This window comes from Dermochelys coriacea, chromosome 4 (genome assembly GCF_009764565.3).
Source record: "Dermochelys coriacea isolate rDerCor1 chromosome 4, rDerCor1.pri.v4, whole genome shotgun sequence".
Lineage (NCBI taxonomy): Eukaryota > Metazoa > Chordata > Testudines > Dermochelyidae > Dermochelys > Dermochelys coriacea.
Window position 1 is genome coordinate 144,244,653 of NC_050071.1, and position 27,032 is coordinate 144,271,684.

General features: G+C 52.6%; 1 protein-coding gene across 1 annotated transcript; it reads left to right on the forward strand.

Annotated features, from left to right (window-relative positions):
- On the forward strand, nt 1–26,043 carry CDC25B (cell division cycle 25B). The gene is made up of 16 exons (XM_038400266.2): nt 1–617; nt 4,102–4,229; nt 5,800–5,851; nt 10,952–10,993; nt 11,792–11,828; nt 12,514–12,624; nt 13,128–13,247; nt 13,882–14,019; nt 14,593–14,667; nt 15,200–15,376; nt 16,649–16,744; nt 17,403–17,465; nt 18,198–18,296; nt 20,890–21,023; nt 21,913–22,024; nt 22,910–26,043. Exons 1-16 carry the CDS (start codon nt 16–18, stop codon nt 23,048–23,050), a joined length of 2,127 nt encoding a protein of 708 aa, XP_038256194.2. The 5' UTR covers nt 1–15; the 3' UTR covers nt 23,051–26,043.
- The last annotated feature ends 989 nt before the right edge of the window (nt 26,044–27,032 follow it).

Below are 27,032 nucleotides of genomic sequence, written 5' to 3' on the forward strand. Positions count from 1 at the left end.
GTGAGGGGAGCAAAGATGAGGGGGCTCCCCTATTCCAGGGCGCCCCCAAGCGCTATAAACTGCAACCCCCCCGCCGCCTTTGCTCCAGCGAGCCGCTTTCCCAGCACCGCATGCTCCCCCCCCTTGCAGCCTGACCCCTCCCGCCTGGGGGCTGGGGGTCCCCCCCGGCTGGCGGGGCTGGCTCTGCCGGCCGGCCCGTGCGATTGGCTGCCCGCTCCCCGCCCGCCCGTGTTATTTTTCGAATATAAAGACAGGCCGGGGCTGGGGCGCGGGGACTCGGGCCAGGCGGAGGGAGAGAGCGAAGCGGGGAGCCCGGCGCTGCGCCCCGAGTCTGCCGGCGCTCGCCGCCCCCCGCTGGATGCTCGCCCCGCATGCCCGTGCCGCAGCGCTGAGCGCCCCCCGGGTCCCCCTAACAGCCCGAGCCCGGCCCCGCAGCGACCGCCCGCGCCGCTCGCATGGACGGGGGCGGCTCCAGCCCTGCCGGGGCAGGAGCGCGGCGGTGAGACCGTCCCGGCTCCCGGCGGCTTCCCCCGGGGGTTCAGCGGCCTTGCCGCCGGGGGTCCTGTCTCAGTCACCCACTTGACCCTCGATCTGAACAACCTGGCCGGGCTGGGAAGGTGAGTGCCGCGGCGGCGTGCGAGGGGTGGCTGCTGCGGGCGGCGTGGGTGCATTGTGTGTGTGTGGGTATTGCATGCCCTGTGTGTGTGTGTGTGTGTGTGTGTGTGTGATTGATTGCCCTGGTTGTGTGTGTTGTTGGATGGATGTGGGAGTGGGTTGTGCCTGTGTGTGTTGTGTGGTGGATGATGTGGATGCTTGTATGAAGTGGAGGGGAAGGAGAGGTTGCATGCACTGTGTGTGTGTCTGTGTGGATGATGTGGGTGCATTGTATGCAGTGTGGGGGTGGATTGCCTGTACATTCCGTGTATTGTGTGTGTGTATCACACGCAGACTATGTTGGTGTGAGGAGGAAGATGACCTGGCTGCTGAATCTGTGGCATGGGGGGGGCTGGGTTTGCCTCCTGTAGTTTATGTAACCAGGCAGAGGGTGCATGATCAAACCCCCAAACTGCAAAATATTCCCTTCATCCCAAGAGCAGCCACTGGCCCTGATCCCCAGCTGGGCAGGCCCCAGGGCTTAGCTGGTGCATGTGTTCCCCTTCCCCACTCCCAAAGAGAGGGTTCCAGAACAGGGCAGGGCTGGGCTGTCAGCCCTACCTGCACTGGGGGAAGGGCAAATCGCCATGCGGCTCGTTCGGGAAGAGCGGGGCTGGAAGTTAATAAGCAAGCCTGATTTGACCCTGCTCCAGAACCAGTGAAGCTGCCCTGGTGTGTCTGAGGGCACAGCCAGGGATGGCAGTGCCCGCTCTGCCAGTGGATGCACAGGTCTGGCCCTAGACTAGGGTGTGCTCACAATCGAGCCCCACTAGTGGTGTCCCGATTCATAAGGGACCATTATGATCATCTAGTCTGACCCTCTGCATTCCCCAGGCCGGAAATAATTCCCAGAGCAAATCAGGTAGAAAACCAGCCAATCTCATTTTCTCTTGCTCAGTGTCCCAATTCTCCATCTGCGGAGAACTATTTTAAGAGCCCGGCCAAAGAACCAACCTTTTCTGAGCTCAGTTCCAGGGTGCAATCTCCCTTGCACCCTGTGCTGAGGCAATACCTTTTGGGATCCGGGCCTCGGGGAAGAGATTTTTTCCAAGCTGGCTTTGAGGCCAGGGCGGGGGAAGTTACATGCAGTGTAATTAATGTTATTTCAATGCCTTAGTTCAAGGCCCAAGTGCAGGGGGAACAGAGCTGCTTATGTTCCTTGCTGTAGAATAACTGCTCATGTGGGTTCTGGGTGGGAGCAGCCAGCTACCAAAGCTCAGAATGACTCTGTGTGCAGGAAGCCGCAGGCTTTCTGCGAGCTGTGCCTGTCCTAGCTTCATTTTGCCTGTTTGCTTCCCTTCCAAATGGGCTCGTGGGAAAGGCAAGTTTTCTTCTACCATCAGCTACAGTCTCGACAGCACAGTGCGGGGCTAAGGGGCCCAATCCTGCTCTCCCCTAAGGCACGGGTGCAAAGTTCCCCTTGGTTTCTCTAGCAGACAGTGCAAGCTCTATCCCCAAATCAATGAGTGAACTGAGTTCTCTGCGCTGGTTTCCATGTGTGCGGTTGGTAGGGACTTGCAGCCACATAACCAGGAGCAACCTTTGGCCCTTCTCCATTGAGCAGGAGGCCCGTGCCCGGGATCCTGCTCCACACAGCAGAATTATTTTTTTCACCTCCTGGGGGGTTACGGGGGGAGAGTTTGGGAAAGGAAGGGGTGAAATCCTGGCCCTCTTGAAACCTCTGGCAGTATTGCTTATGGGCTAACTGTGCCGTGGGCCAGATCCTGATTCCAGTGATACTACAGGCAATCCCTCCTTGGCTTTGTTGGGTCAGGATTTGACCCTAACTCTCGTGGCATCCCCCACATAGATCTGACCTCCAAGACTGAGCCTGTGATGGTTGAATGTGGGTGGTGAGATGATTCTGTTCTGTATGGCTGGGAGTTTGGGGAAGTTGTTGTTTCCTGTAGGGACGGGTTGATCAGCGGTATGTGCCCCAGGATGCTGTCTTACTTTCGAGGCTGGCAGGGCTGTACTTTCCAGGGAAGAGAAAGGGTTTTTTTTTCTTGCAGCCCGAGCTGCTGTATCTAAGCACATGGTCTAGTACAGAGAGCCCCTTCCAGAACGGCAGGGTGAGCAGAGACGCTGGGCCAGCTGCCTCCTGCAGGTTTCACAAGAGGGAGCCTGCACTTGTGCCAGCCCCTCAGGCAGAGAAGCCAGTAGTGGTGAGGGGCTAGGAGATGTTTTCACAAGCCCCTGAGGTTCCTACTCCTCCTCATTTTAGTCCCTCTGCCCTCAAAGAACTCCTGTTCTTCCAGAACCACACAGTGGGTCTAATGCACTCCTGGTGCTAACCCAGCCCCGGCAGTGGCCTTAGACTGAACAACCATACTCGTTCCTCAGCTGTTTCTGAAAACCTACCTTCCTTAATGGCTATTGTGAGGCTTCATTAACATGTGTAAAGGACTTTATACGAGACCCTAGGTGTACAGTGCCCTGCTCAAGCAGTTCTAACAGGGCAGTCCCGGTAAGGCATTTCCAGGTGGAAGATGCTGTAGAAATGTTGGACTAGACCCTTCAGGGGATATAAACCAGTGTCCAACTCCATGGACGTCTTTGGTATCCAGTTTATGCAGCTGAGGATCGGCCCTGTTTTAATCCTCTGGAGATGGACGCTCTGTCACAGAGTCCATCTCTGACTTTGAGCAAATCACTTCCTCTCTTCCCCCTGGCTTCCCATATCTAAGTGGAGATAAGGGGCCTGCCGCAGGATTGTAAAATACTTGGAGATCCCTGGAGGAAGGGAGCTAAACACCATTATCTCTGGCTCATAGCTAACGATCCTTTCGAGCTCCCCTGCTAGCTCCCGCCCCCCCACTGCCTCCCTCTGGGGATCTCCAGGCTCTGCAGGTGTGAGTGACCGAGCCCAGGATGGCTGGTGACAGCTTTATGCCCGTTTCACCAATGAGGTGGGGCTGGTGTCCAAGATTTTCAGTTGCCTCGGGGTGGGCAGGCAGGGCCTCCCTCTTTGTTTCTTGTGGCACCTTAGAGACTAACAAATTTATTAGAGCATAAGCTTTCGTGAGCTACAGCTCACGCATCCGATGAAGTGAGTGTAGCTCACGAAAGCTTATGCTCTAATAAATTTGTTAGTCTCTAAGGTGCCACAAGTACTCCTTTTCTTTTTGAGAATACAGACTAACACGGCTGCTACTCTGAAACCTTTGTTTCTTGTGTCGCCCACCCGAGGACTCTGCACCTCCTGAAAACCAAGCACTGGGTGTCTCAAGTTGGGCACCCAAAATCAGTGGACACCTAAGAAACTGTAGGCCTGAGAAACTCACCCAAGATCCAGGGACTCTGTGGCCGGGGTAGCATAAGAGAAATCCAGGAGTCCTGAACCTCGGTGCCTTACCAAACCGCTGTCCCCCCCCGCCTCCGCCTAGGTGGGTCATCGTGCCTCTTGCTTTGGCTTCTTAGTAATTGTGTTCTCTGCCCCCCCTCCAGTCCATATGACACCCCAAAGAGGAAGAAGCTGGGGATCGGCTTCAAGAGCGAATGGTCTTCGCTGTCGCAGGACTCCGTCTCGTCTGAGTCATCGCAGGACTCCGGGTGGTCCGAGTCTTTGGATTCAGGTCAGCACTTCTGCGGTGCAGGGCCACTCTAGGCTTTTGTCCCTGGACGCTGGGGCAGGGCCAGGTCTCCAAGTGCAATTGACTTTTGGAGAGTGTAAGGGGGGAGGTCTCCCATGTCTTTGTACCACTTCCCCACCATGCAGTTTGCAGTGCTGGGCCTCTCAGGGCAAGCATGCCAAGGCCTGGAATAGCGTGGAGGGGGGTACCGTGCTGCAGACCGGGTGTGAGGAGCGAGCAGCATGGGCCCAGGGGGGAGGCCCAGGACTGGCCCCGCAGGGGGCTGTGGGTCGGGGACACTGGGGAGCATGCTAACACACTGCCTGCCTCTGGGCCATGCTGTCTGCAGCTCACTTCCACGTGAACTAAATTCCTTCCCGGCTGTGTCTGGGCTCTGCCTCTGCTGTCCCCGTCGTGGGGGGGAACATCTGCTAAAGAGACACTCTTCCATTTGGCCCGCTGTCCTCCCTATGGGGAGAGCCTTCACTTTCCTTCGGGAGCTTCCCGCAATGCTTCCTAAGGCCCAGAGCGTTGCTAGGGTCCCAGGTCCCCAGCCAGCGAGGGATGCTCTGAGTGCAGGGGAAAGGATGCCTAGAAATCCAGTCCTTGCCTGATTAAATTACGATGTCAGCCCCTAGTCCATACAGTTAATCTCCCTTCTCTCCCCCCCCCCCCACTGGGTTTTGTTTACACTATTATCACTAAAAATGATCTGGGTTGAGTGACCTGACCCCTCTTTGAAATCTGCTCTAGAGTCCCACCTACATTTAAGCCATCTGTCTGGAATGGGTATGTGTGTGTGTGGGAGAAGTGAAGTGAGGCTGACTTGCCTTTAAGTTATTGGCCATCTCCAGATAAGGGAAACCTTTTATGTGGTGGAGGGGTGTGTGTGATTAAATCAAGCCCTCTGGGAGAAGGCAGCAGCTTCTGGCACCTCCTGCACTGTGGGCTCTGGGGGGGAGCTGCAGTCCAGCACTGTTGGCCCGGGGGGGAGTTTGGGGTGGGCAGGGCTTGGCATCTGGGAAGCCTTCATTCTATACCCTGGGGAGAGTGAGAAGCAACCGTATGGAACAAGTTTCTTATTCCCTATGTGGAGAGCAGCAACTGCTGCAGAGCACAGGGCATCAGGACTCCTGGGTTCAACTTCTGTCTCCGGGAGGCAGTGCGTCTTGTGGCTGCCCATGGGGACTGGGAGATAAGACTCCTGAATTCTGTTCTCAGCTTGTCACTGACTTGCTGTGGGCACGTCACTTTCCCTGTCTATAAAATGGAGATGACACTTGACTAATGAACCGGGGGAGGCTTAACTTAACCTTGGAAGGAATGGCAAGGGCTAGTGTGCTTGGTTCCCCTAATCACAATGAACTTTAAATCCATCTCCGCTTGGCTTGTGAGCAGCTTGGTGGAGAAGTCAGCAGACCTGGCAGTATCTGCCTTTCACCCTGCCACCGTTCACCTCTCCCCAAGAGATGAAATGTATGTGAAGGAAGCTGAGGGTTTTGCACCCTTGCTGCTGCTGGGCCCCCAACTCCGTTTTCCTAGGGACTTATTCATGGGTGTTTCATTTGCACAGGAGTTGGGCTGGATTCCCCTGGACAGCTGGACCCAGAACCCTTTGAAGAAGTGTAAGTTAAATGTCTCCTTTTCCTTATCACTTGGCCTGTTGGATTCCGCTTAACCCTGGAAAAGAGGGAGCTACAGTATAGCTGGAGTTTTAAGGGTTAATGTAGGAGTTTGGGTACATCTACCTTGTGCTGTGATCCTAGGAAGCCTTGCTAAGCAGGAACAGGCCAGGTTAATTCTTGGATGGGAGACACCCAAGCAAACCTAGATGCTGCCCAAGATGGTGTTGGTGACTCAGGACTGGTGCTTTTCTCTGGAAGGCAGCTGTAAATCAGTGCATCGCTAGGGAGTGCTACGCTGCTGGAGTTGCCTGTGGTCAAATCGGAGGTGAATCTGCTGGTGGCCTTTAAAGTCAGGGCACTTTTTGCAAACCCTGTTTTGAAGTAATTCCGTTCTGCCTCCCAGTATCTTCCCCCCCTCATCAATTCCTGGCCCAAACTGTTGTGTGAAGTGTTGCTGTGCACTGTTAAACAGCTTCTGTGCTCCAGCCCAGAAGTGGCTGCATTTCAGTCGTGGGGGAATTGACTCATGTAATCCAGTATAAAGTGAAGTTGTAATTGGATCTACTTTTTCAAGGATTGTCCACAAGTGAGCTTAATCCATTTTTTGGAGAGTGGGGGAAGAAGCCGGGGAAGAGGAAGGGGTGGATTGTTTATCTGAGTCCAGTGCAGTAGCAGAGACTCGCTCCAGCCATGAAATTTCATGCCCTGTGAGATGTAACTAACCCGACCTAAGCCCTGGTGTAGACACTGCTAGGTCAGCAGAATAAGTCTACAGCCTCTCGGAGACGTGGATTAACGCCAGCGATGGAAGAACCCTCCTGGCGCAGAAGAAAGTGTCTATGCGATCGCAGTGCAGCTGCACCACGATTGTCATGTTCCTAGTGTAGACATACCCGCAGACAGAACTGGTGTTGGCTTCACTTCTGATGCCTCCCCAGGCCTTGCTGCCAACTCTCCTTGTGTTGATCACTGGTGGCCAGGGTATCCGTGCACAGACAAGGCCGTTAAGGGACGGCTGGCATCTCTCCAGAGCCATCTGGCACTTGCGGTTTAAAACGCTGCATCGGTGCAGCTGGGCTGCTGCAGCATTTTAGTGAAGACGCTCTACGCTGACAGAAGAGTGTAGTTAATCCCCCTCCCCGAGAGGCAGTAGCTGTTCTGGTGGGAGAAACTCTCCGATCCACATAGCGCTGTCTACACGGCGAGGTTAGGTCAGTGTAACTACATTGCTCAAGGGGTGGATTTTCACATCCCTGAGTGATGTAGATAGACCGCTATTGGTCTGCAGTATAGAGCAGGCTCCAGGGGCTCCCGGGCACTGATGAATCTGGAGCTCAGGCTTTCAATAGATGTATATGGGCAGAGGGTTCTTTCTAGTCCCTTTGAGATTTGAGCCTGAAAATCAGTGTTAGTTATTCCATTCTGGACATAGGCTTTTGTTTTCAAGTTGAGCTTAAAGATCTCTGTGCCGGATGGCCATCTGTTACTTCACTGGAGTTAATGACAGGTTTCAGAGTAGCAGCCGTGTTAGTCTGTATTCGCAAAAAGAAAAGGAGTACTTGTGGCACCTTAGAGACTAACAAATTTATTTGAGCATAAACCTTTCTTGAGCTACAGCTCACTTCATCGGATGCATTTGGTGGAAAAAATAGAGGGGAGATTTATATACACACACACAGAGAACATGAAACAATGGGTTTATCATACACACTGTAAGGAGAGTGATCACTTAAGATAAACCATCACCAGCAGCAGGGCGGGGGAAAGGAGGAAAACCTTTCATGGTGACAAGCAAGGTAGGCTATTTCCAGCAGTTAACAAGAATATCTGAGGAACAGTGGGGGGTGCGGTGGGGGAGAGAAATAACATGGGGAAATAGTTTTACTTTGTGTAATGACTCATCCATTCCCTCGCAAAAAGAAAAGGAGTACTTGTGGCACCTTGGAGACTAACAAATTTATTAGAGCATAAGCTTTCGTGAGCTACAGCTCACTTCATCGGATGCATTTGGTGGAAAAAACAGAGGGGAGATTTATATATACACACACACAGTGTATATAAATACATTACATCATTACACAAAGTAAAACTATTTCCCCATGTTATTTCTCCCCCCCACCCCACCCCCCACTGTTCCTCAGATATTCTTGTTAACTGCTGGAATTAGCCTACCTTGCTTGTCACCATGAAAGGTTTTCCTCCTTTCCTCCGCCCTGCTGCTGGTGATGGCTTATCTTAAGTGATCACTCTCCTTACAGTGTGTATGATAAACCCATTGTTTCATGTTCTCTGTGTGTGTGTATATCAATCTCCCCTCTGTTTTTTCCACCAAATGCATCCGATGAAGTGAGCTGTAGCTCACAAAAGCTTATGCTCTAATAAATTTGTTACTCTAAGGTGCCATAAGTACTCCTTTTCTTTTCACTGGAGTTGCATCAGGTGAATACTGGGATGAAGGTATTGAGCAATTAGGCCCTCTGTGGCTATTGGGGTCTGAAATCTTTCTTGGAGTTCAGAAACCAGCTAGGTGTAGAAAGATCATGGGCCAGGTTCATCCCTTGTGCAACTCCCCCAACGGACTGAATCAGCCTCTACTTCAAACAGACCTCGGCGGCATAATCGATTGAAAACAGGAAATGGAAGGCCGCGCTCCCTACGGTGCTTTGTCACCGTTGCTGGGCTGGATTCTGGTTACATGGTTGTAAATGTGGATTAACTGCTCTCTCAGGTGCAAATCCATTGACCTCCAGAATCCTGGACAGCATCTCCAAAATTCCTCCCCAGTTGGGTTCAGGTGTGAAGGCAGTAAAAGCAGGAGGGGTTCTTAAACCCATCACCCCAACCAGATCAAGGAGGTGTGGTGGTCTCTGTGGTCAGCTCTTTCTTGCACTGCAGTTTGCTGCTGCATGTGGCTGCCTGAGTTCCTGTTAACGATTGTCTCGGGCGTGGGGTGCCACCAAAGATTCTTGGTCGTTCTGCATTTGCTCTCAAAAGTCCCTTCCCTCGAATGGCTCAGGGTTGCTGTTGTGGGTGGGGGCCATTCTGAATGGGGCCGCTGGAGATCTGGCAGCGAGCGCAAGATGCTGCATGCAGGGAGAATCCTAGACTTTAAGGTCAGAAGGGACCATTATGATCGTCTAGTCTGACCTCCTGCACAACGCAGGCCACGGAACATCACCCCCCACTCCTGTAAACTTTCAGGTGTTAGAGCAGGGGGTGGGGAGGGGGTGTTTAGTCCTGATTGAAACAAGCGCCAAGCGTTTCACTCTGAAACTGCTTTGCACTGGGGTCAACAGCTGCACACGCTGCAGGACACGGGCGAGTCAGGCCGTGCCGAGCCGGGTGATTGGGGACCTTCCTGGGCTCTTGGAAGCTCTATTGTCTATTTTGATTGACATCTGACGTTTTAAAAAAAGGCAGTTGCATCTGGGCGAGCGCGGCTGCTCTCCTCCCGCGATCCCTCACTCACCCTCCTCGCACCTGCTCTGACGGTTTGGGAGGAGTTTCCCTCCCCCCTGACAGATGTGCTGGAGAATGTGTGACTTTGGGGTGGAGGTGAACAGATGGTTCCTGGGTCCTCTGCCCACATGCCTGCACTCCCTAAGCTGGCTAGCACGAGTTCCCTTCCAGCGGGAGCCCCTGGGTTACCAGGTGATGGGGGTGGGAAGGTTGCTAGGCAGGCTGGAGGATTGAATTCCACAAGGGAGAGAGTCCAAAGGTTGCAGCCCCCCCACTCCTCCTGTCCTGAGTGAATTGGGGCTCGGCACATTCTTCCATTTGCCTGGCATTGGGAGGGGCCCCCCTCACCCACGTGCTGAGGGGCAGCCCCCTCCCATTGTGCTGCCACACTTTACCCCTCCCGACCAGCTGCTGAGCCCCGGCAACCTCCCCTCCCACCACGGGGCCCATTTACATACAGGTGGAAAGCAGCCGCTTCAGGCCAGTTGCTATAGAAATGCCCCCGCTATCTGGAGCCTTGCTCTGCAGCCCGGCTCACAAAAGGCGCTTTTATTGGCTTCCTTTCTGGGACAGCTTTGTCCCCGGCTGGCTTTAGAGAGCCCCCCGCCTGCACCCCGCCCAGCTAAGCGTTGATTTAACTTCACGTGAATCAGAACTAGGTCAGCAGCAGCAACTGTGGTGTCTTGGATTGTTGTTTTCCAAGACCACCCTGTTGTTCAGAGGGCGTTTAATTAATCCGCGCTCCTTAACTTAAGTGGCACGACACGGCTCACGCACGCAGGGAGCCAGCGTTCCTTTAAGACTCTGCCTGCACAAGGGCTTAAACCTGGCTGACATCAGCTGTATTCAAACACGGCTTAACCCCACATGCCCTAGTCTGTATGTTGGGGCTTTGAGATCTTGCAGGCTGACAGGCACAATGTAGGAAGTGGCCTCAAATTTTGTGGGCTTCTGTTTTTAGGATGCACAACTTGGGACAGCCTGGGTCTGATTTCCTCCCCCCCCATATAAATATGCAAACAGTCTTTGGGGTGCCTGATTTCCCCCCCCCCCCAAACTCTGTCTGAAGTCACTGGGTGCACAGCATCCCGCAGGCCCAGATTCAGAGACGCCTGAAATCAGTAGCCACTCTCAGCAACCTTGACTGTTATGACCTTGAGCAGCGTGGGACTGGAACCCAGGCGTCCGGCCTGTGCTCTACTCGAAACACATCACCATCCTTCTGTTACGCAGCTTCCCTGGCTGGCTTGTGGGGCAGGAGGCGTTTGAGGGGATGAAGGGAAGCAGGGTGGTGGAGGTCTGACCCATGGACCTGATTCTTCTCAGTTACTTTGTTGCTTTTTGGAGCTGTAGGGTGTGACCGGAGACCCACTGTCTCCTCTCCTTTCACCAGCTGGGAAGCCGTGTTGGGCCAGATGGCTTAGTCACTGGGTGCGTGGAGTACGGCGCTGCTCCCTAGCCTCCTGCTTATGGAGTGAGCTGCTCCGTGTGAGGAAGGGTGGCCGAATTGGGCCCGGGAGCTAAAACGCCTCCTTAACCTCTCCCTGGCAGTCAGTGCCACTGTAAGTTGGCTCAGATGCAGGCCCTTTGCTCGTGTGAACGTGAACGTAACACGCAGCTCTTCTCCCTCTCCTCCTGCAGCTTTGAGAAAGCAATTCTGGAATCGGGAAGAGTTGTCAAAGAGTAAGTGCACTGACCTTTCTTTCCCTCTTTGTAAAGCCTGATGTATATCCTCCACAGTCTCTCCTCCCTGTGCTACACCCCTACATGCATGCTGCACCCAGGGAAGGGAAGGGCCAAGCTCCTCAGTGCAGATCAGGCCGTTTGGATTTTATTTCCCACTTGGGGTAGGGTTGATCGAGTCCTGAACAAACCTCTGGCAGCGTCCAGCCGCCGACGTACAGCCCACATCCATTGCTGTCCTGCCTGCATGGCAGGAGGCAGTGGCTGTTTGCCCTCTCTAGGGCTTTTGTCCCATCTTGCCATGTTCAGAGCATCAGTCACTAAAGGCAAAGACCTTAATGCCATGTCCAGACCGCTGAGCGGGTCGGGGAGCAGAGCTGCGCTCACAAAGGCGGTGCCCGTCAGCACGGAGCCCAGTTCTCATTCACGCTAAGGCCACTTTCCGCCGCTCCCCTCATGGAAATACTGAGTGTGACTGCAACCCCATTCTGTTCTGAGAACCCTTTACACTGCTGGAAGGGTATAAAGCAGCCTTAATTCGTGCGTAGGAGAATCAAACCCATCTGCGTAGATTACCCCTAGCACTGCCCCTCCTGTACAATAACCTGCACAGAAACTTGCTTCCCCTGCCCTCACTTGTGAGAGCTAGTTAGCTGTGGGGTTGCCTGCATCGGTCAGTTCTTGCAGGGTCTCGTGGTGGCTTTTGGGGCCTGAGGGGGAAGGGGAGGGTGGGTTCAGGACAGCGCAGCCTCTGGCAGGGGTCGCTGACCAATACCTTTTCCTGCTTTGCCTTTTTAGCAAGAGATTCCCCGTCCGGAGGATCCACTCCCTGCCGGTGAGTCCCTGTCTCCCCTCTGCAGATCTGATCGCACGGCCAGAAGTGCTGGCTTTGGGGAAACCCAAGGGTGACAGCTACTGATCTGCTGCGGCCAGGGTGGCTGGGGCTGGCTGGATGCTGTGTTGGCCAAGGAGGTCTGGCCAGGGGGGAGCCCATGGCTGCTGTCCCATGACAGAGGGGAGTGGTTCAGGATTTTGGGGGTGCAGCTCATCCCTTAGGGGGTGAGTGCATTGCTTCTTCCCTGACACACACACACACACACACACCCCCATTCCTGTGTCTGGGCTAGGAGTGTCCGTAATGGGCTCTGAAGGGAGGAGCATCCAGCACACAGAATGGGTCAGTCCCCTGTCACGTGCTTGAGTGGGGGTAGAAAGAGCCCCCAGGAGCTGCGTTGAAGTGGGGAAATAGGTGAGCCACTGATGGCAAACCTGTGTCAGAACTGTGGACCCTGGAGAGACCACATGAATGGCCAGACTGAGGCAGACCAATGGTCCATCAAGCCCAGTATTCTGGCTTTTGACAGTGGCCAGTGCCAGGTGCCCCAGAGGGAATGAACAGAACAGGGCAATTCTCGAGTGATCCATCCCCTGTCGGCCAGTCTCCGCTTCTAGGGAAGGGCCCTGAATGGTAGCGGGAGCCTGTGTGGCAGCAGGTTTGACCTCTCCCTCCTCTCGTCCAGGAGAGGCTCCTGGGCACCAGTCCTGCCCTGAAACACATTTCCAACGCCAAGGAGTTCAGCAGCCCGGAGACACGTGAACGGCCCTCGCGCAGGAAAGAGAACAAGGAGAATGTGAGTCGGGAGGCAGAGAAGGGATGGACTGGGGATGTGACGGGGGAGCAGATTTCAAGAGCTGTCCCAGCCCCATCACTGAAGGAAGGAGCAGAGTGGGCTTGTCCCTTACAGCCCATTCCTTGGGGCCGTGTCCCATCTAGTTCCCGCTGGATTATGAAGGGGTCTCGCCTTCTGGAGATGTTCCCAGATACAGAACCTGAATTCTCTGCTCAGCGAGCCCAGAAAAGGGCTGGTCTCAGGCAGGTGGGACTTAGCCCTGGGCTTGTATTGCTTCTGTCCTTGGCAAACCATTGTGCCTTGGCCCAGGGAGAGCCAGTGTGAGTGGCACAAGCCCTTCAGTGTTGGTGACTGAGTCATGCCCACTTAAGCCAGGGCTGCGTCCTGCTCGGGTGGCATGTTGCTGGCAAGCAGTCTGAGTGTGGGTGGCCCAAAAGGGCTGGGCAATATGCCAGCGAAGTGCATCCCCAGTCGGGTAACATTCAGGCCTTTGGCCTTCGCAGGCGGGGTTTGTATTTAAGATACCGCTGAGGCCTACGAATCACAGCCGGCTTCACCCCTTTGATGGGAGCAGCGAGAAGGACCCTTTTGCACAGAGACCAAACTCTGCCCCGGACCTCCTGGTGAGCGCGGGTCTGGGGTGGGGGATGGGGGCGGGATAGGGAATGGGGGGTGTGCATGGCCGTAGTGGGGAGGTCTGGAGCATAGTGTGGTACCAGCTGTACTTCACACCTGGGTGATGCCAGGACCCGGGAGCCCACGCCCGTGAAGCTGATGCAGGGTCCCTCTTCGTGTTAATCCCTATCATCTGCATAGCACCTGGGCTGCCTTTTGGACCGGGGTGGAGATGTGTAAATACAGAAGCTACCCGTGGCTGAAATGCACCTGCTTCTGGGGTAGGGTACAGTCAGTATCTAATAGTGACTGTCTGGGACAGGAGGTGAAGGAGGTACCAGGCCAGGATCTGTCTCTTGCTCTGGCTACATTGCACTGCTCTGGCAGCACCCAGCAGGCAGCAAGCTAGCTCAGTGCTTTGGGATCCCTAATTGCTACAGGTGGCCGTGACTTTGTGTCCACATCTTGTGCCATGGCTTTGCACTTCCTGGTGGCTTGTCCCCCAGTTGCACGCCTCCTTTGTCAGAGGAGGCCTCCCTAAGAGCCCCGCATCACAGCAGGTCCCGCAGCCAGATGGCTCCTGCTCAATCTGTGGCCCCCAGGCATGCTCTAACCCCTCCCCCTTCGCTGTGTGCTCCCCAGTGTGGCAGCCCCGAGAAGGAGAACATGGGGATGGAAGCCGAGAGCCCGGTGTGCCTGCGCCACTCCTCCCTGACCTCCTTCGTGACCGACGAAGAGGATGATGGGTTTATGATGATCCTGGACGAGGAGGAGCTGAAGGTACAGTGTGTGTGGGTCATCCCTCGCGGCCCCCTAACATCCTGCGCCCCAGCTGCTCCTTCAGGCTGCTGGATCGTAGCTTGGGGAGCACTGGCTTTGGGAGCTAAGTCTCGAGCCTGTACTCCCATCCTGCTCCAAAATGGAGCACAACCCCATCCCCCGGCTCATGCACTACCACCCAGCCCCTCGCTCCTTCCTGGCCTCCCTCAGGCAGGGGATGTGCTGCGCTCTTCCCTGGGCTGTCTGATGATCCACCACACTCAGTCTGGATGACCTGCCAGTCCCTCCCCTGTACCTGGGTGGTCTCTGACTCTAGAATCACAAATGAATGTTCATGGGGCAAATATAGCTAGCAATCTGCAGAGCGCAGGTTTTAGGGAAACCCTCCGGCCCCTGCTGAGGGCCAGAGAGAACCACAGGGTTTGTCTGGCTCCTGTAGCCCCTCGGTAGCTTGTGATTTGCCAACTCCTGTCTCAGTCTCCCTGGCAAGAGGGGAGGATGGGATGGGGCTGGTGGGAATCCATTGCCTCATTCTTGGTGTGGATTGCCCTGATCCCACTGCCTCTTCCTCAGAACGATGCGGACGTGCCGCCGGGGATGGAGAACCTGCTGACTGCCCCACTGGTGAAAAAGGAAGGCGCTGATCTGGTATGTGGGAGCCTGGTGCAGGGTCGGGGCCTCTCTTTCCAGTGAGCTTGCAGGGGGTGAAAGGGGCCGGGTGAGCCAGCCTGGAGACCATGCTCCCCTTGTTCTGAAGGGGCGCCTGTGTGCTTTCTGCCGACGACCGGCCGTCGTGCTGGGGTCGATCTGAGGCAGGTCCGCTGGGAGGCCTTTCTAGAAAGGCAATTGATGTGCATGGAGCAAAGGGCCAAGCGGTGGGGGGTGGGGTTCTGCACTGCATTCTCCTCCCTGAGCCCCACTGACACCAAATCGGAGTCACTCCCCCTCCCGGGTGTGGCTGGGAGCAGAATTGGGCCCGTGGCCTCTTAGTGTCTCCTAAACAGAGCGTGAAGCCAAAACCGGTGTGTCTGGGTCAAACTGCCACCCCCGTGATGTGAAATGGGGCAGACAAGGCCTGCCCCTTCCAGGCCGCGGCAAACGGCTGCCCTGCCCTCTGTGCCCATGGAGGAGCGAGAGGCCAGAATGAGGCTCTAACCACATCTTGCTCTCATCTGTGCAGAGGTTGGTGAGACGCAGCAAATGTCGCCAGCTCTTCAGGTCCCCCTCCATGCCCAGCAGCGTGATCCGGCCCATCCTGAAGCGTCTGGACAGGCCGCAGGACAAAGACACTCCGGTCAAAACCAAGAGGCGGAAGAGCGTGGCTGGCACCCCGATCGAGGAGAAGGCAGAGGAGCCGGTAGGTGATACGAAGACAGACTTGGGGCCAGGGACATCTCCCTCTCCATTCCCTGGCTCCAGAACCTCCCAGCCCAGGGAGGGCTGGCTACTAAACATACTGGGGTATGCTTCGAGATCTCCCTTCTCCCCCTCCCACCTCCCCCAAAGCCTTCAGCAGTAAATCACTAGCTAGGGTTGTACTGTAGGCATCTGGAATGGCCCTGCTGGCCATCTGGAAATCGGTGGGTGGTAGGGGGAAGCCTCTTGGCTAGCTCTGCCATGTCATACGTCCTTCTCTCCCAGCTCTGGAACATGGGCCCCAGCACTTTGGGCAATCGAGGGGCACTGCCCCCTTAAATGGGAGGTGTTTTTCCCATGCCCTGCTCCTCCCAAATCTGTTTTTCTTCATTCTTTCCCTCCTCTTGCTGTCCTGGGAGGAGCAAGTGATTCTCTGCTGTAACCAGCTGGAATCTCCCACCTCCGCATAGCTCGTAGGCGCACCGGCCTGTCGCCCACAGACTGCAACACGAGCTGAGCCCCTGCAAGGGGCAAAGAGCCGCTAGGAAAATGGGGCGGGGAGACTAAGAGTTATGGCCAAGACGAGTCTCTGTCAAGTGCTGTTGCAGCCCTTGTGAGCCTGATACTTGGCTGCCGTGTGTCCTCCCTGGCACTCCTGCAAAGTGGCTGTGAGATGCTCCTGTATCAGAACCCTGCTGTCCCTGTCTCTTGCTCCTGGTGCGGAGTCTAAGGAACTACACCACATTCAAGGCACTGGAGGGGAGGGATCCAGACCCACGAACTTCGATGGGGCTGATCACATGAGTTAAAGGCTGCAGGCTTCTTGCCTCTTTAGATTCTGGCACCCCCATGTGGTAAAATCACAATGGACCAAATTGAATTAACCATATAGCTGCAAAATCTGGCCAGGATTGATGATCCATGTGTCTGTGCTGGGAGCATAAATGTCGGTGATCATAGCCTTTAGGGCCAGATTGAACAATTACCAGGGTTGTGGTCGATTTTTCCATCACTGACAATTTTTGAATCAAGATGGGATGTTTGCCTAAAAGCTCAGCTCTAGGTATTACTGAGGGGCAGGTCTCTGGCAGGAGGTCAGACTAGATGATCATGATGCAGTCTGTGGAAGCATTCTGGTCATCTTGTCCGACCTCCTGGCTAGCCCAAGCCAGAGACCTCCACCCCAGGTTCCTCCACTCCAAACTGCTAGCTGAGTTCTTGTATAGAAGGCTCTCCGGTGTTGATTTGACATCCAGTCTCGGTTTCCTCCTAGAAAGCAAGGCTGTTGCGCTCCAGGTCCTTCTGCCATGATGAGATTGAGAACATCTTGGATAATGACCACCGAGAACTCATCGGGGACTTCTCAAAGGTATTGGGGTGGGGGGGAGAAGAAAAACCCCTTCATACTAAATCGACCAAAATGAACCTTCCCCACCGCCAAAAGTTATTAAAACCTTCCCCGGGCTGTGCTGGAAACCCAGTAGCCGCCTGCCCTTGTGTAGGCCGTGCAACTGACTAGACGCCGACGTGAAACAGACCAGCCTAATGTCATTGTCCAAATGGAAAGAAATTCCTGTTTGTTTGTGAATCGTGCCTGGCATTTTACAGACAACACAAGGGTGGTGGTTTCTTCTGTCTTGCCCCTTCCTTCCACCTATGCCAACTTTATAAAAGCGACCAGATCAAAATGGTAGCTGCTCATGCCAGCTCCTCCCCAGTTGTACAATTACAATAGGAGAGAGGGCAGAACTGGGATTTCCAATCCCACAGATGAACGATTGGTTTGAAACAAATGTCTGCCTTGGAGTGGTAAAGGAATGATTTCTTTTGGTCTTAATGAGTCTTATTAAAACTCTTCTAAAAATGTAACCTTTGCCCCCCATGTGAATTCATAGTGCCCCTTTATAAAGTTCTAATCTAAGGTATTGTTAATGCTGGGAAATGCTCTAAAAACCATCACCCCAGCTCTGGATACATTCCACGAGGAAAGAGCTTAACTTCAGTCGCTAACTGCTCCTTTGTTATAGGCCTATCTTCTACAGACTGTGGAAGGGAAACATCAGGACTTGAAATACATCTCCCCAGAAATGGTAAGGAGGCAACTGATCGTGACCAGGGCTGCAGGTTTATCACAGTGCAGTAAAAAGTTAGACACTGATTTCTTGTTTTGTCTGACTTCGGTCTGTGACTTCCTGCAGGAAGGCTTGGAGTCGGTCCCCTGCCCTGTGTGGACGGGAGCCCCTGGGGTGGTGGGGCAGATGGACAGCAAGCCCTACTCCACTGTGTCCTGCAGGGATGGGCTCTGTTCTTTACTCTGGGCATTATGACCTGGCACATGGGGCTGCAGCATCACTCACTCAATCACACATGCGTCACTGTCCTGGCCTTAAGGGAGGAGTGGCAGGGCCAAACTTGAGTGGTGCTGTGATCCCGTGTTATAGCTTGGAATGGCCAGAGCAGGGAGCCAGGCCCGGGGTGAGTGTGGGGGACGTTTACTTTCCAGCCCCTCCTCAACAGGCTGGGATTAGGGTAATGGTGCCAGGGCAGAGGGTGCTGCTGCAGCTGGCTGGTGCCCCCTCATTTGCAATATACCTGTGGCTTGTACTAAATCTGGTCCATGACTTTGCCGTGACACCCTGCAGCCCTCACTGTAACAATCAGTTGCTTAGGCCTGATTCTGCAGCCCAGAGTCTGAACTCCAACTGTTTAGCCTGAGCGGTGGCAGTAGGGCCAGGCCCCGGGGAAGCAGGGGCTTGTTTACACCAGTGGAACAGCACAGTCCTGCTTCAAGCGACCATGTGCTTTTCTTCTCTCCACTGCAGATGGTGGCCGTACTGAACGGCCAGTTCAATAGCCTCATTGAGAACTGTGTGATCGTGGACTGCCGGTATCCCTACGAATATGAAGGAGGTCACATCAAGGTCAGAACCGCCGCCTTGTTTGTCTCTGTTTAACCTTGACAGGCAGCATGGCCCAGGGGTGTGAGCACAGGAGCCAGTGCCGGGGAGTTCTGCTCTCCTCTGTGACCCCGGGGTCTGTCCTTCAAGCAAAAACGCTAAAATGTTTGGGTGCCTGGAGTTTGGCACCCAAACAAGTGGGATGATTCTCTTCAAGATGCTGAGCTCATAGGAATGGCCAGACTGGGTCAGACCAAAGGTCAATCAAGCCCAGTATCCTGTCCTCTGACAGTGGCCAATGGCAGGTGCCCCAAAGGGAATGAACAGACAGGTTATCAATGATCCATGCCCTGTCACCCAATCCCAGCTTCTGGCAAGCAGAGGCTAGGGACATCATTCCTGCCCATTCTGGCTGATAGCCATTGATAGGTCTATCTTCCATGAATCTATCTAGCTCCCTTTTGAACCCCGTTATAGTATTGGCCTTCATCACACCCTCTGGCAAGGAGTTCCAGAGCTCGACAGTACGTTGCATGAAAAAATACTTGTGTGTGTGTGTGTGTGTGTGTGTGTGGGTTAAACCTGCTACCTGTTTCATTTGGTGGCCCCTTGCTCTTGTATTATGAGAAGGAGTAAATAACACATCCTTATCTACTTTCTCTAGACCACCCATGACTTTATAGACCTCAGTCATCTCCCCCCTTAGTCGCCTCTTTCTTCCAAGCTGAAAAGTCCCACTCTTATTAATCTCTCCTCATACAGCAGCCATTCTAGACCCCTCATCATTTTTGTTGCCCTTTTCTGAATCTTTTCCAATTCCAATATATCTTTTTTGAGATGGGGCGACCACATCTGCAGGCAGTATTTGAGATGTGGGCGTACCGTGGATTTATACAGAGGCAATATGATATTTTCCTCTTATTCTCTCTCCCTTTCTTGATGATTCCCAACATTCTGGTCACTTTTTGGACAGCCGCTGCACCTTGAGTGGATGATTTCAGAGAACTGTCCACAATGACTCCAAGATCTTTCTTGAGTAGTAACAGCTAATTTAGACCCCATCATTGGTATACGTAGAGTTAGGATTGTTTTCCAATGTGCATTACTTTGCATTTATCAATATTAAATTTCATCTGCCATTTTGTTGCTCAGTCACCCAGTTTTGTGAGATCCTTTTGTATCTCTTTGCAGTCTGCCTTGGACTTGAAGTTGTGAAGGTTAGGACTATAACTGGGTTTAAAAGAGAACTGGATAAATTCATGGAGGTTAAGTCCATTAATGGCTATCAGCCAGGATGGGAATGAATGGTATCCCTAGCCTCTGTTTGCCAGAGGGTGGAGATGGATGGCAGGAAAGAGATCACTAGCTCATTACCTGTTAAGTGCCCTCCCTCTGGGGCACCTGGCATTGGCCACTGTCGGTAGATGGACCTTTGGTCTGACCCAGTATAGCCATTCTTATGTAACTAATCTTGAGTAGTTTTTTGTATCCTTTGTAAATTTTGCCTCCTCACTGTTTACCCTCTTTTCCAGATCATTTATGAATACATTAAATAGGACTGGGCCCAGTACAGATCCCTGGGGGACACCACTATTTACCTCCCTCCATTCTGAAAACTGACCATTTATTCCTACCCTTTATTTCCTATCTTTTAACCAGTTACCAATCCATGAGAGGACCTTCCCTCTTATCCCATGACTGCTTATTTTGCTTAATAGCCTTTGGTGAGGGACCTTGTCAAAGGCTTTCTGAAAATCTCTAAATACACTATATCCACTGGATCTCCTTTGTCCGCATGCTTGTTGACTCCCTCAAAGAATTCTAGTAGATTAGTGAGGCGTGGGGAAAAAAAAAAAACCTTTAAAAAAAACCATGTTGACTATTTCATAACAAATTACGTTCATCTATGTATCTGACAATTTTGTTCTTTACTATAGTTTCAACCAGTTTGCCCAGTACTGAAATTAGGCTTATTGGCCTGTAGTTGCCAGGATCACCTCTGGAGCCCTTTTTTAAAAATTGGTGTCACATTAGCTATCCTCCTATCATTTGGTACAGACAATGATTTAAATGATAGTAGTCCTGCAATTTCACATTTGAGTTCCTTCAGAACTCTTGGGTGATACCATCAGGTCTTGGAGACTTATTACTGTTTAGTTTATCAATTTGTTCCAAAACCTCCTCTAATGACACCTCAATTTGGGACAGTTCCTCCGATCTGTCACCCAAAAAGAATGGCTCAGGTTTGGGAATCTCCCTCACATCCTCAACAATGAAGACCAATGCAAAGAATTCATCACTTGAATGGGGGTACAGGTGCTTAGTGGGTTTGTGGGCACTGGACAGAGATCCCAGGAGCATATAACAATGGTGGATGCGAACATTGCCTTTGGCAATGGGTCGGGGAGGGTAAATGATGGTTGTGTAGCATAGTTCACCCATTGCACATGCTGAATGATGAGCAGTGGCACAGGGAATCAGGCCCTTAAGCCCTCTCGTTTCTTAAGACCTCATTGGCCCTGTAGGGTTTTACGCCTCGTGCTGCTTCTCTGGGTCAGTGAGAAAGGGGAGGGTCTTTCCGGCTGCCTCTGACTTGGAAATGCCGTTTTTCCTCTAGGGGGCTGTGAACCTGCCACTGGAGCAGGACGTAGAGGACTTCCTGCTGAAGAACCCCATCGTCCCGTTCGACATGCAGAAGAGGGTGATAGTGATATTCCACTGTGAATTTTCTTCGGAGAGGGGTCCCAGAATGTAAGTGGGCCACAAGCTGTGTGGGAGCTACACGTCCTCCCAACACCCTTGTCTACCAGCCACAGAGGAGTAGACACTGGTGTACTTAAAAGAGCTTGAAGCGATATAGCTGCAGGGGGTAGTTAAGGACCCAGGTTGACTGTACCAGTCAGGAATTGTTTGAACAATCCCTGGCATAGTGATGCCATCCCACCAAATTACAGATCCCAAGATGTTGGGAAGGGTACAAAGTGGTTAATCCATCCCTGAGCCATTGGGTCCCCAAGAAACTTGTGTGTTGACAAATCGACCTACAAGACTAAATGATAAAGAATTGCCTCCTGGATCTAGGCTTCAGGGGAACTCTTGTCCATTGACTCACTCTGTCTGGCTTATGGTCCTGTAAGCACTCCAGCACTGTGGTCTTGCTGTCTAAGTGCAATAGCCTGTCTTGTTGGGAGAGAACCGAAAGAATCAACACTCTCGACCACTCATGGCCTGGGTGAATCCCAACTCTATGGTTCTCCCTTTAGCTTCCACACCAGGCTAAATACTCACTTCTGGACACTGGGCCTGATCCTTCTCTAACCAGCATAGACCCGGAGCGATGCCACTGAAGTCTGTAGCTGATTGAGGGAAGAACTGGAGGGATTGTGCAGTGCTGCTGTCACATTCTGGCTATGAAATGCAGCACCTCTCGGGTGGAATGTATTTGGGCCAAAGGTGCTATGGAAAACTGTGGGCCAGATCCTTAGCCCAACGTACATTCGCCCAGCTCTGACTTCAGAGCAGCTAGCTAAGGATCTGGCCCAATCATTCCATGGCACAATGGCATTCAACGCAGTCCCTTGTGTGCGCAAAATTAAACCGGGTCAGATGATCTTTAACCTCATGCTTCTGTGTCTTGAAGGTGCCGGTTTGTCAGGGAAAAAGATCGGGCACGCAATGAGTACCCCAACCTGCACTATCCTGAACTGTACATTTTAAAAGGAGGATACAAAGAATTCTTCCCGCAGTACCAAGTAAGTCATGGTGGAATCTTCCTGTCAGTGAAATGTGTGTCTGTCTGTCCATCCCAGAAGCACTGCCTTTGGCTGGGGGCACCCACTGGTGCAATGGGAAGCATAGCTGAGTGTGTAACTAAGGCTTGTGTTACCCTCTCCAAGGTTGGCAGATGCCAGGTGGCAGTGGCATGCACCAAAATATCTTCCCTGCCCCAGCGCATTCACCCTCTGGAATGGGGACAGCCAGTATCCTGGACGCAAGAGATTCCAGGGTCTGTTTAAAACCTCCAGATTTTGAGCTTCTGCAGAACCTGTGGCTGAGCGCCGCGTAACGGCGGAATAAGGGGACCCAGAGAGCAGGACGGGTCTTAAAGTGAGACTTAGAGAAGGGAAGTGACTCGTTGTACACAGACTGGGGGAGCTTGAGACACAAGAGCAGCTGCATTTCCCCTCCCTGGGGACTGGGGCATTATGGGGTGAGAGGTCATGGTTGAAGGAGAGGCCTTGTGAGCTGGGGCTGGTGGTGACTGAGTCCATGGCAAGTTTAAAAACCAAATAGAATGATTTCCAGGTGGCTGCAGGAAGCCAGCAAAGGAGCCCAGTGTCTCTGGATGGGGGGGTATGTTGATTAGCCTGTGAAGGGGACCGAGGACAGGGCCAAGAGCAGTCTGGCTGCAGTGCCTTGGGCCCCATGGCGATGGAGAAAGGGGCTTGGGGAGATATCCAGCCTCCTGGCATTGTCACCGGTTTTAGACACTGCTGTACATCTGGCAGCTCTTAGCAGGTAAACCAACAGCTGTTCCAAGGGGCTCTTGACTGTAGCAGAGTTGTGGGTGGGAAGGGGCTCAGCCCTGGGGGCGGTTGGCCATTCTGTTAACACGAGCCCTGTGCATCTGTCCCCAGGCGCACTGTGAACCTCGGGACTACCGTCCCATGCACCATGAGGACTTCAAGGAGGACCTGCGGAAGTTCCGTCAGAAGAGCCGCACGTGGGCAGGAGAAAAGAGCAAGCGGGAGCTGTACAGCCGCCTCAAGAACTTCTAAAGGGGGGCAGGGTGAGGGGGCCACAGGGCAACTGCCACATGCATTGAAGAGAGACTTGACACACCTTGCCGCAAGGCTCGGGCTGGTTCCCAAGGTGAGAACCGTTCTGCTGAGCCAGTTTCTTTGGACATGGTTGGAGATCCATCTACTCCTTGGCCAGGAAGCCATGGGACAGAGTAACACATGCACATACCTCCCGTAACCGCACATACCTCCCATAATGACAGAACTGTGTGGCGCTCGAGGGCTTCCGAATCCCCTGGGCTAGTTGCCCTCTCCATGCTGTGAAACACCTACCGGGGATAGAATTTGTAGTTCTGACGTTGACCCAGATCCTCCATGAACTTGTGGTTGCACTGGACATAGGAGCTAGGCTGGATATTTCAGGTACCATGCAAGTGTCGGTTGACACTGTCCAAGTCTGCGTGTTTCAAATGCCGACTGTTCTCTGACCTGGTTGGTGGGATCATCTTTCAGTATTTGCAGTGGCAACTGCACTGCCTTGAGGAGGTGAAAACCAGTACGCTGTCTAGCATCCACCAATTGCTGCAAGAGGTATGAGTGTTGCATCAGCCCCCCTGTAAGCTGTTCTGAGTGTGGATGTGTGTGTCCACAAGCTGTTGTGCCTTCAGTCTCTGGAAAGGTTAAACAAACCAAATGCAATCGGAAGCTGACTGAGGGGAAGGTCATGCTTGACTGAGATCTTCATTTCGGCCCAGCTCAGTTTCTTAGGGCCTCCTGGAGCCACATGGCACTTGAGTGCAGCGTGATTGTCCTTTTAATCTTACATTCATTGTTTAAATCATGGCCAAGAGTGGGAATGCTCCAGGGGCAGGGTGGGGGTGTTAAAAAGAAAGGCCTCAGGGTCTGGGGGAAAACTCCAGGATTTGCCAAATTCAGTGCTGAAAAAAGCTTTGCTAGACAGGCACCCCAGTGCCTTTTTAATCTGCTCTTGAGGTCAGAGACCGTTCCCGTAACACCTTCCAGGTCACACCTAGAGTGCCTGTTTGTGGCACAAGGTGGAAATACCAACTTCTGCCTGAGGCAATGCTGCTGGGCAGGACTTGTGACGTGACTGAAAGCAAATCCCGTGAGGTGCCTAGATCAGAGGGTAGTGAAGCATCCAACCTCTGGACTGGGGCAGTCCTGCTAGGCTGCAAAATTGCTTGCTTCAGGGGGACTTGGTTAGCCTGAACTGGCCACCTTATCGCCCTCCTAAGGGAGGTAGGGAAGGCTCTGCAGCCTGAGGATTGGCTTTGCTTCGTCCCTCTACATCATAATGCTCAGTTCAGAGAGGCAGCAGAGTCTGGTGGTTAGAGCCGAGCCTGGGGAAGTCAGGGCCACCTTGGTTTCTTGGGTTATGCTATGGGCCAAGAGTCTCCTCTTAATTACAGGTGTAAAAACCCAGTTTAGCTCCGTTGGCTTCAGTGGGGTCAATCCAGATTTGCATCAGAGTAAATTTAGATCTGAATTAGGGCTTTAACCTCTCACTGCCTCAGTTTCCCCATCTACATGTTTTAGGATTTGACACTGCTGCCCATCACTGTAGTATCTGACCGCCTTCCACAAATACTGACCTGTCTTTGCACAAGTGGGCGGGAGGTAAAAACGCCATCCGGGGAGCTTGTTGTTGTGCAAATGTATCTTTTGTAGGCTAGCTTGTGTTCTTCTCTGCGACCAGTGGAATTCTGGGGCCTGATTCACCATTGCGATGCTCAATGAGTGTAATTGCACTGAAACAGTAGGAACCTGACTTCAGGGCTATCCCACGGGTGTATCTAATGGGTAATAACTAGTGTGAATTGACCGGATGAAACCAAACAGGCTGTGAAACCAAGAATCCTGCAGCCTATCCGAATAGCCATGTACTAAAACCACCTGGGAGAAATTCTTCAATCACATGTTCTGTGATCATCCTGGGCAGCTAGGGCTGTGTTGGCCCCTCTGGCGCCTTCCTAAGTGAAGGCGACCACAAGTATTGAATCTAACTTAATAGCAAGAAACTAGAAGCACTGGGATGCCCACACCAGGGCTCAGTTAGCAGCAATGTGGGAAAAGCACTTAAACCTAATTTGCAGCTAAAGAGCAAGACAAGCTGTAGCTTTGTGCCTGCGAAGGGCCTGATGCTCTGTTTGCTCTGGTGTAAATCAGGAGTAACTGCATTGGAGTCAGAGTGAGGATGGTGTCCTGTGAAAGGTGAGGCGAGATCAGGCTGTGCCTCCTACACCAATCTGAGTTCTGAATCATTGGGAACATTAACTCTTCGATGGCATCTGACGCAAGGTGTGTGTTGTATTTTTTTAATTATTTAACAGATTTTGTATTTTATTAATACTATTTCCAAATATGTTCAGTGATTTTTATGTGGTGTGCGGGGAGGGTTTCCAGGGTTATCTTTCATGTATATTTATGACCCCAAAATTTCCAATGTCTATTTTTACAAATGATCAAATCAGTCACTCATGGATGCAACAAGAATAAAATCCCCTGTGTAGCTGGAGGCTTAAATGATGTGCCACTTGTAGCCCATACAGTGGGCTGGATTCTGAGCTTGCATCTTCCAGCATAAGTATGGAGCAATGCCATTGACTTAAGTGGTGGTAACTAGAGTTTTTAAACCAATCTGGCCCGCACAATGGAAATGCTACCTGATCTGAATTTACACTGGTGTAAATGACACCATGAAGTTCAAGGCAGCAGAGAATCAGGCTAAACTACCCTCCAGTGTAAATTTCCTGCCTTTAACATAGAGGTGCTCTGCCTCTACCACTATCTGTGTTGTACAGGAAACTCATTGGACTGAAGCTGATTGCAGGGTGTTGGGTATTGTGAGCTGTGTGATTGCTTTGTTTTCTTTGTCTGTACATTTGTGTTAAAAGATTTACACCACCTTCATGACTTATTTCCCTACATCTAGGGGAGAGGAGGCATCTCTTTGTTTCCTATGCAGTGATGTGTAACCAAGAGAAAAATAAACTTCTGGGTCAAAAGTACGCCTTGTGCGATTAGTGTCTCCAGCATCTTTTGAGCTTTAACTGTATCCACTACCAAGGGAAGAGGCTTGTCAGGTCAGGTTCCTTGAGTTTGTTCTTCAATCCAATTGACTTTACTGGTTTTATACAAGGAGAATCCAGCTCCACATGTGCAAACTCTTGTGAAAACATGTGCAAACTCTTGTGCTGTAGCCACACCCAGAGCAAACTTGCAATACGGCCCTCCTGCACAGGCACAAAATAGCTTGCCGCTGTAAGGCCCTGCTGTTCTGAACTGGTAGCATTTCACATCCACTTTGCACACACCCACTGCAAACAACTGCATGAACCTTCAGGTTGCCATTTATTTCTGCAGTGCTGCAGGGTACTTTGTGGTCTAGGGAGGTGTAGCAGCCTCTCCTGCAGGTTCAAGCATGTGAATGCCTTGCAGTCCTGCAGGGAGGCAGTCAGAGACCATAAAAGCTTCCAACATACTTTCCAAGCTCCACACAGCACTTTCCCCACAACAAGTTCTGGGATGAGCAGGGCCCCCAAGGAAGGGAATTCTGGGCGAGGACAGTGGGGCTCAGGGCTATTACTTTAAGAGGAATTTGCAAAGGATCCTCCTAGGTGCACCAGCACGGATTGCAATCTGTGGTTATGTAACTGGCAGTGGCCTAACTCCGCTCCCTTTGCACATGCAATGGCCCATTCGGCAGGTGCAACCCCATCTGAGCTCAGCGGGCCAAAGAGTCAATAGGCAGGTCTTCACCGGGTAACGGTGGAATGACATTTGTACAGCTGGGTGCAGATTCATTGTAGACACAGGGCGGCTAATATTAGTGCCTGGACTTTGTGCTGGGCTTCTGCGTGCGGTGATGGGGGAGAGGAGGGGGATGCAGGAAATCTAAAACGTGCTGCTATAAGGGCCTCGTCTTCCAAACATCTGGGCTATTTAAGGCCTGATTGGCACCCCTCCTGCCTCAGTGGCTTTCCCTGTCTCCATACAA

Coding starts and splice junctions, on each gene's coding strand:
- CDC25B (XM_038400266.2), top strand. CDS start 16: ATGAGGGGGCTCCCCTATTCCAGGGCGCCCCCAAGCGCTATAAACTGC. Junction 5,852..10,951: donor CCAGAACCCTTTGAAGAAGT/GTAAGTTAAATG, acceptor CTCCTCCTGCAG/CTTTGAGAAAGCAATTCTGG. Junction 22,025..22,909: donor AATTCTTCCCGCAGTACCAA/GTAAGTCATGGT, acceptor ATCTGTCCCCAG/GCGCACTGTGAACCTCGGGA.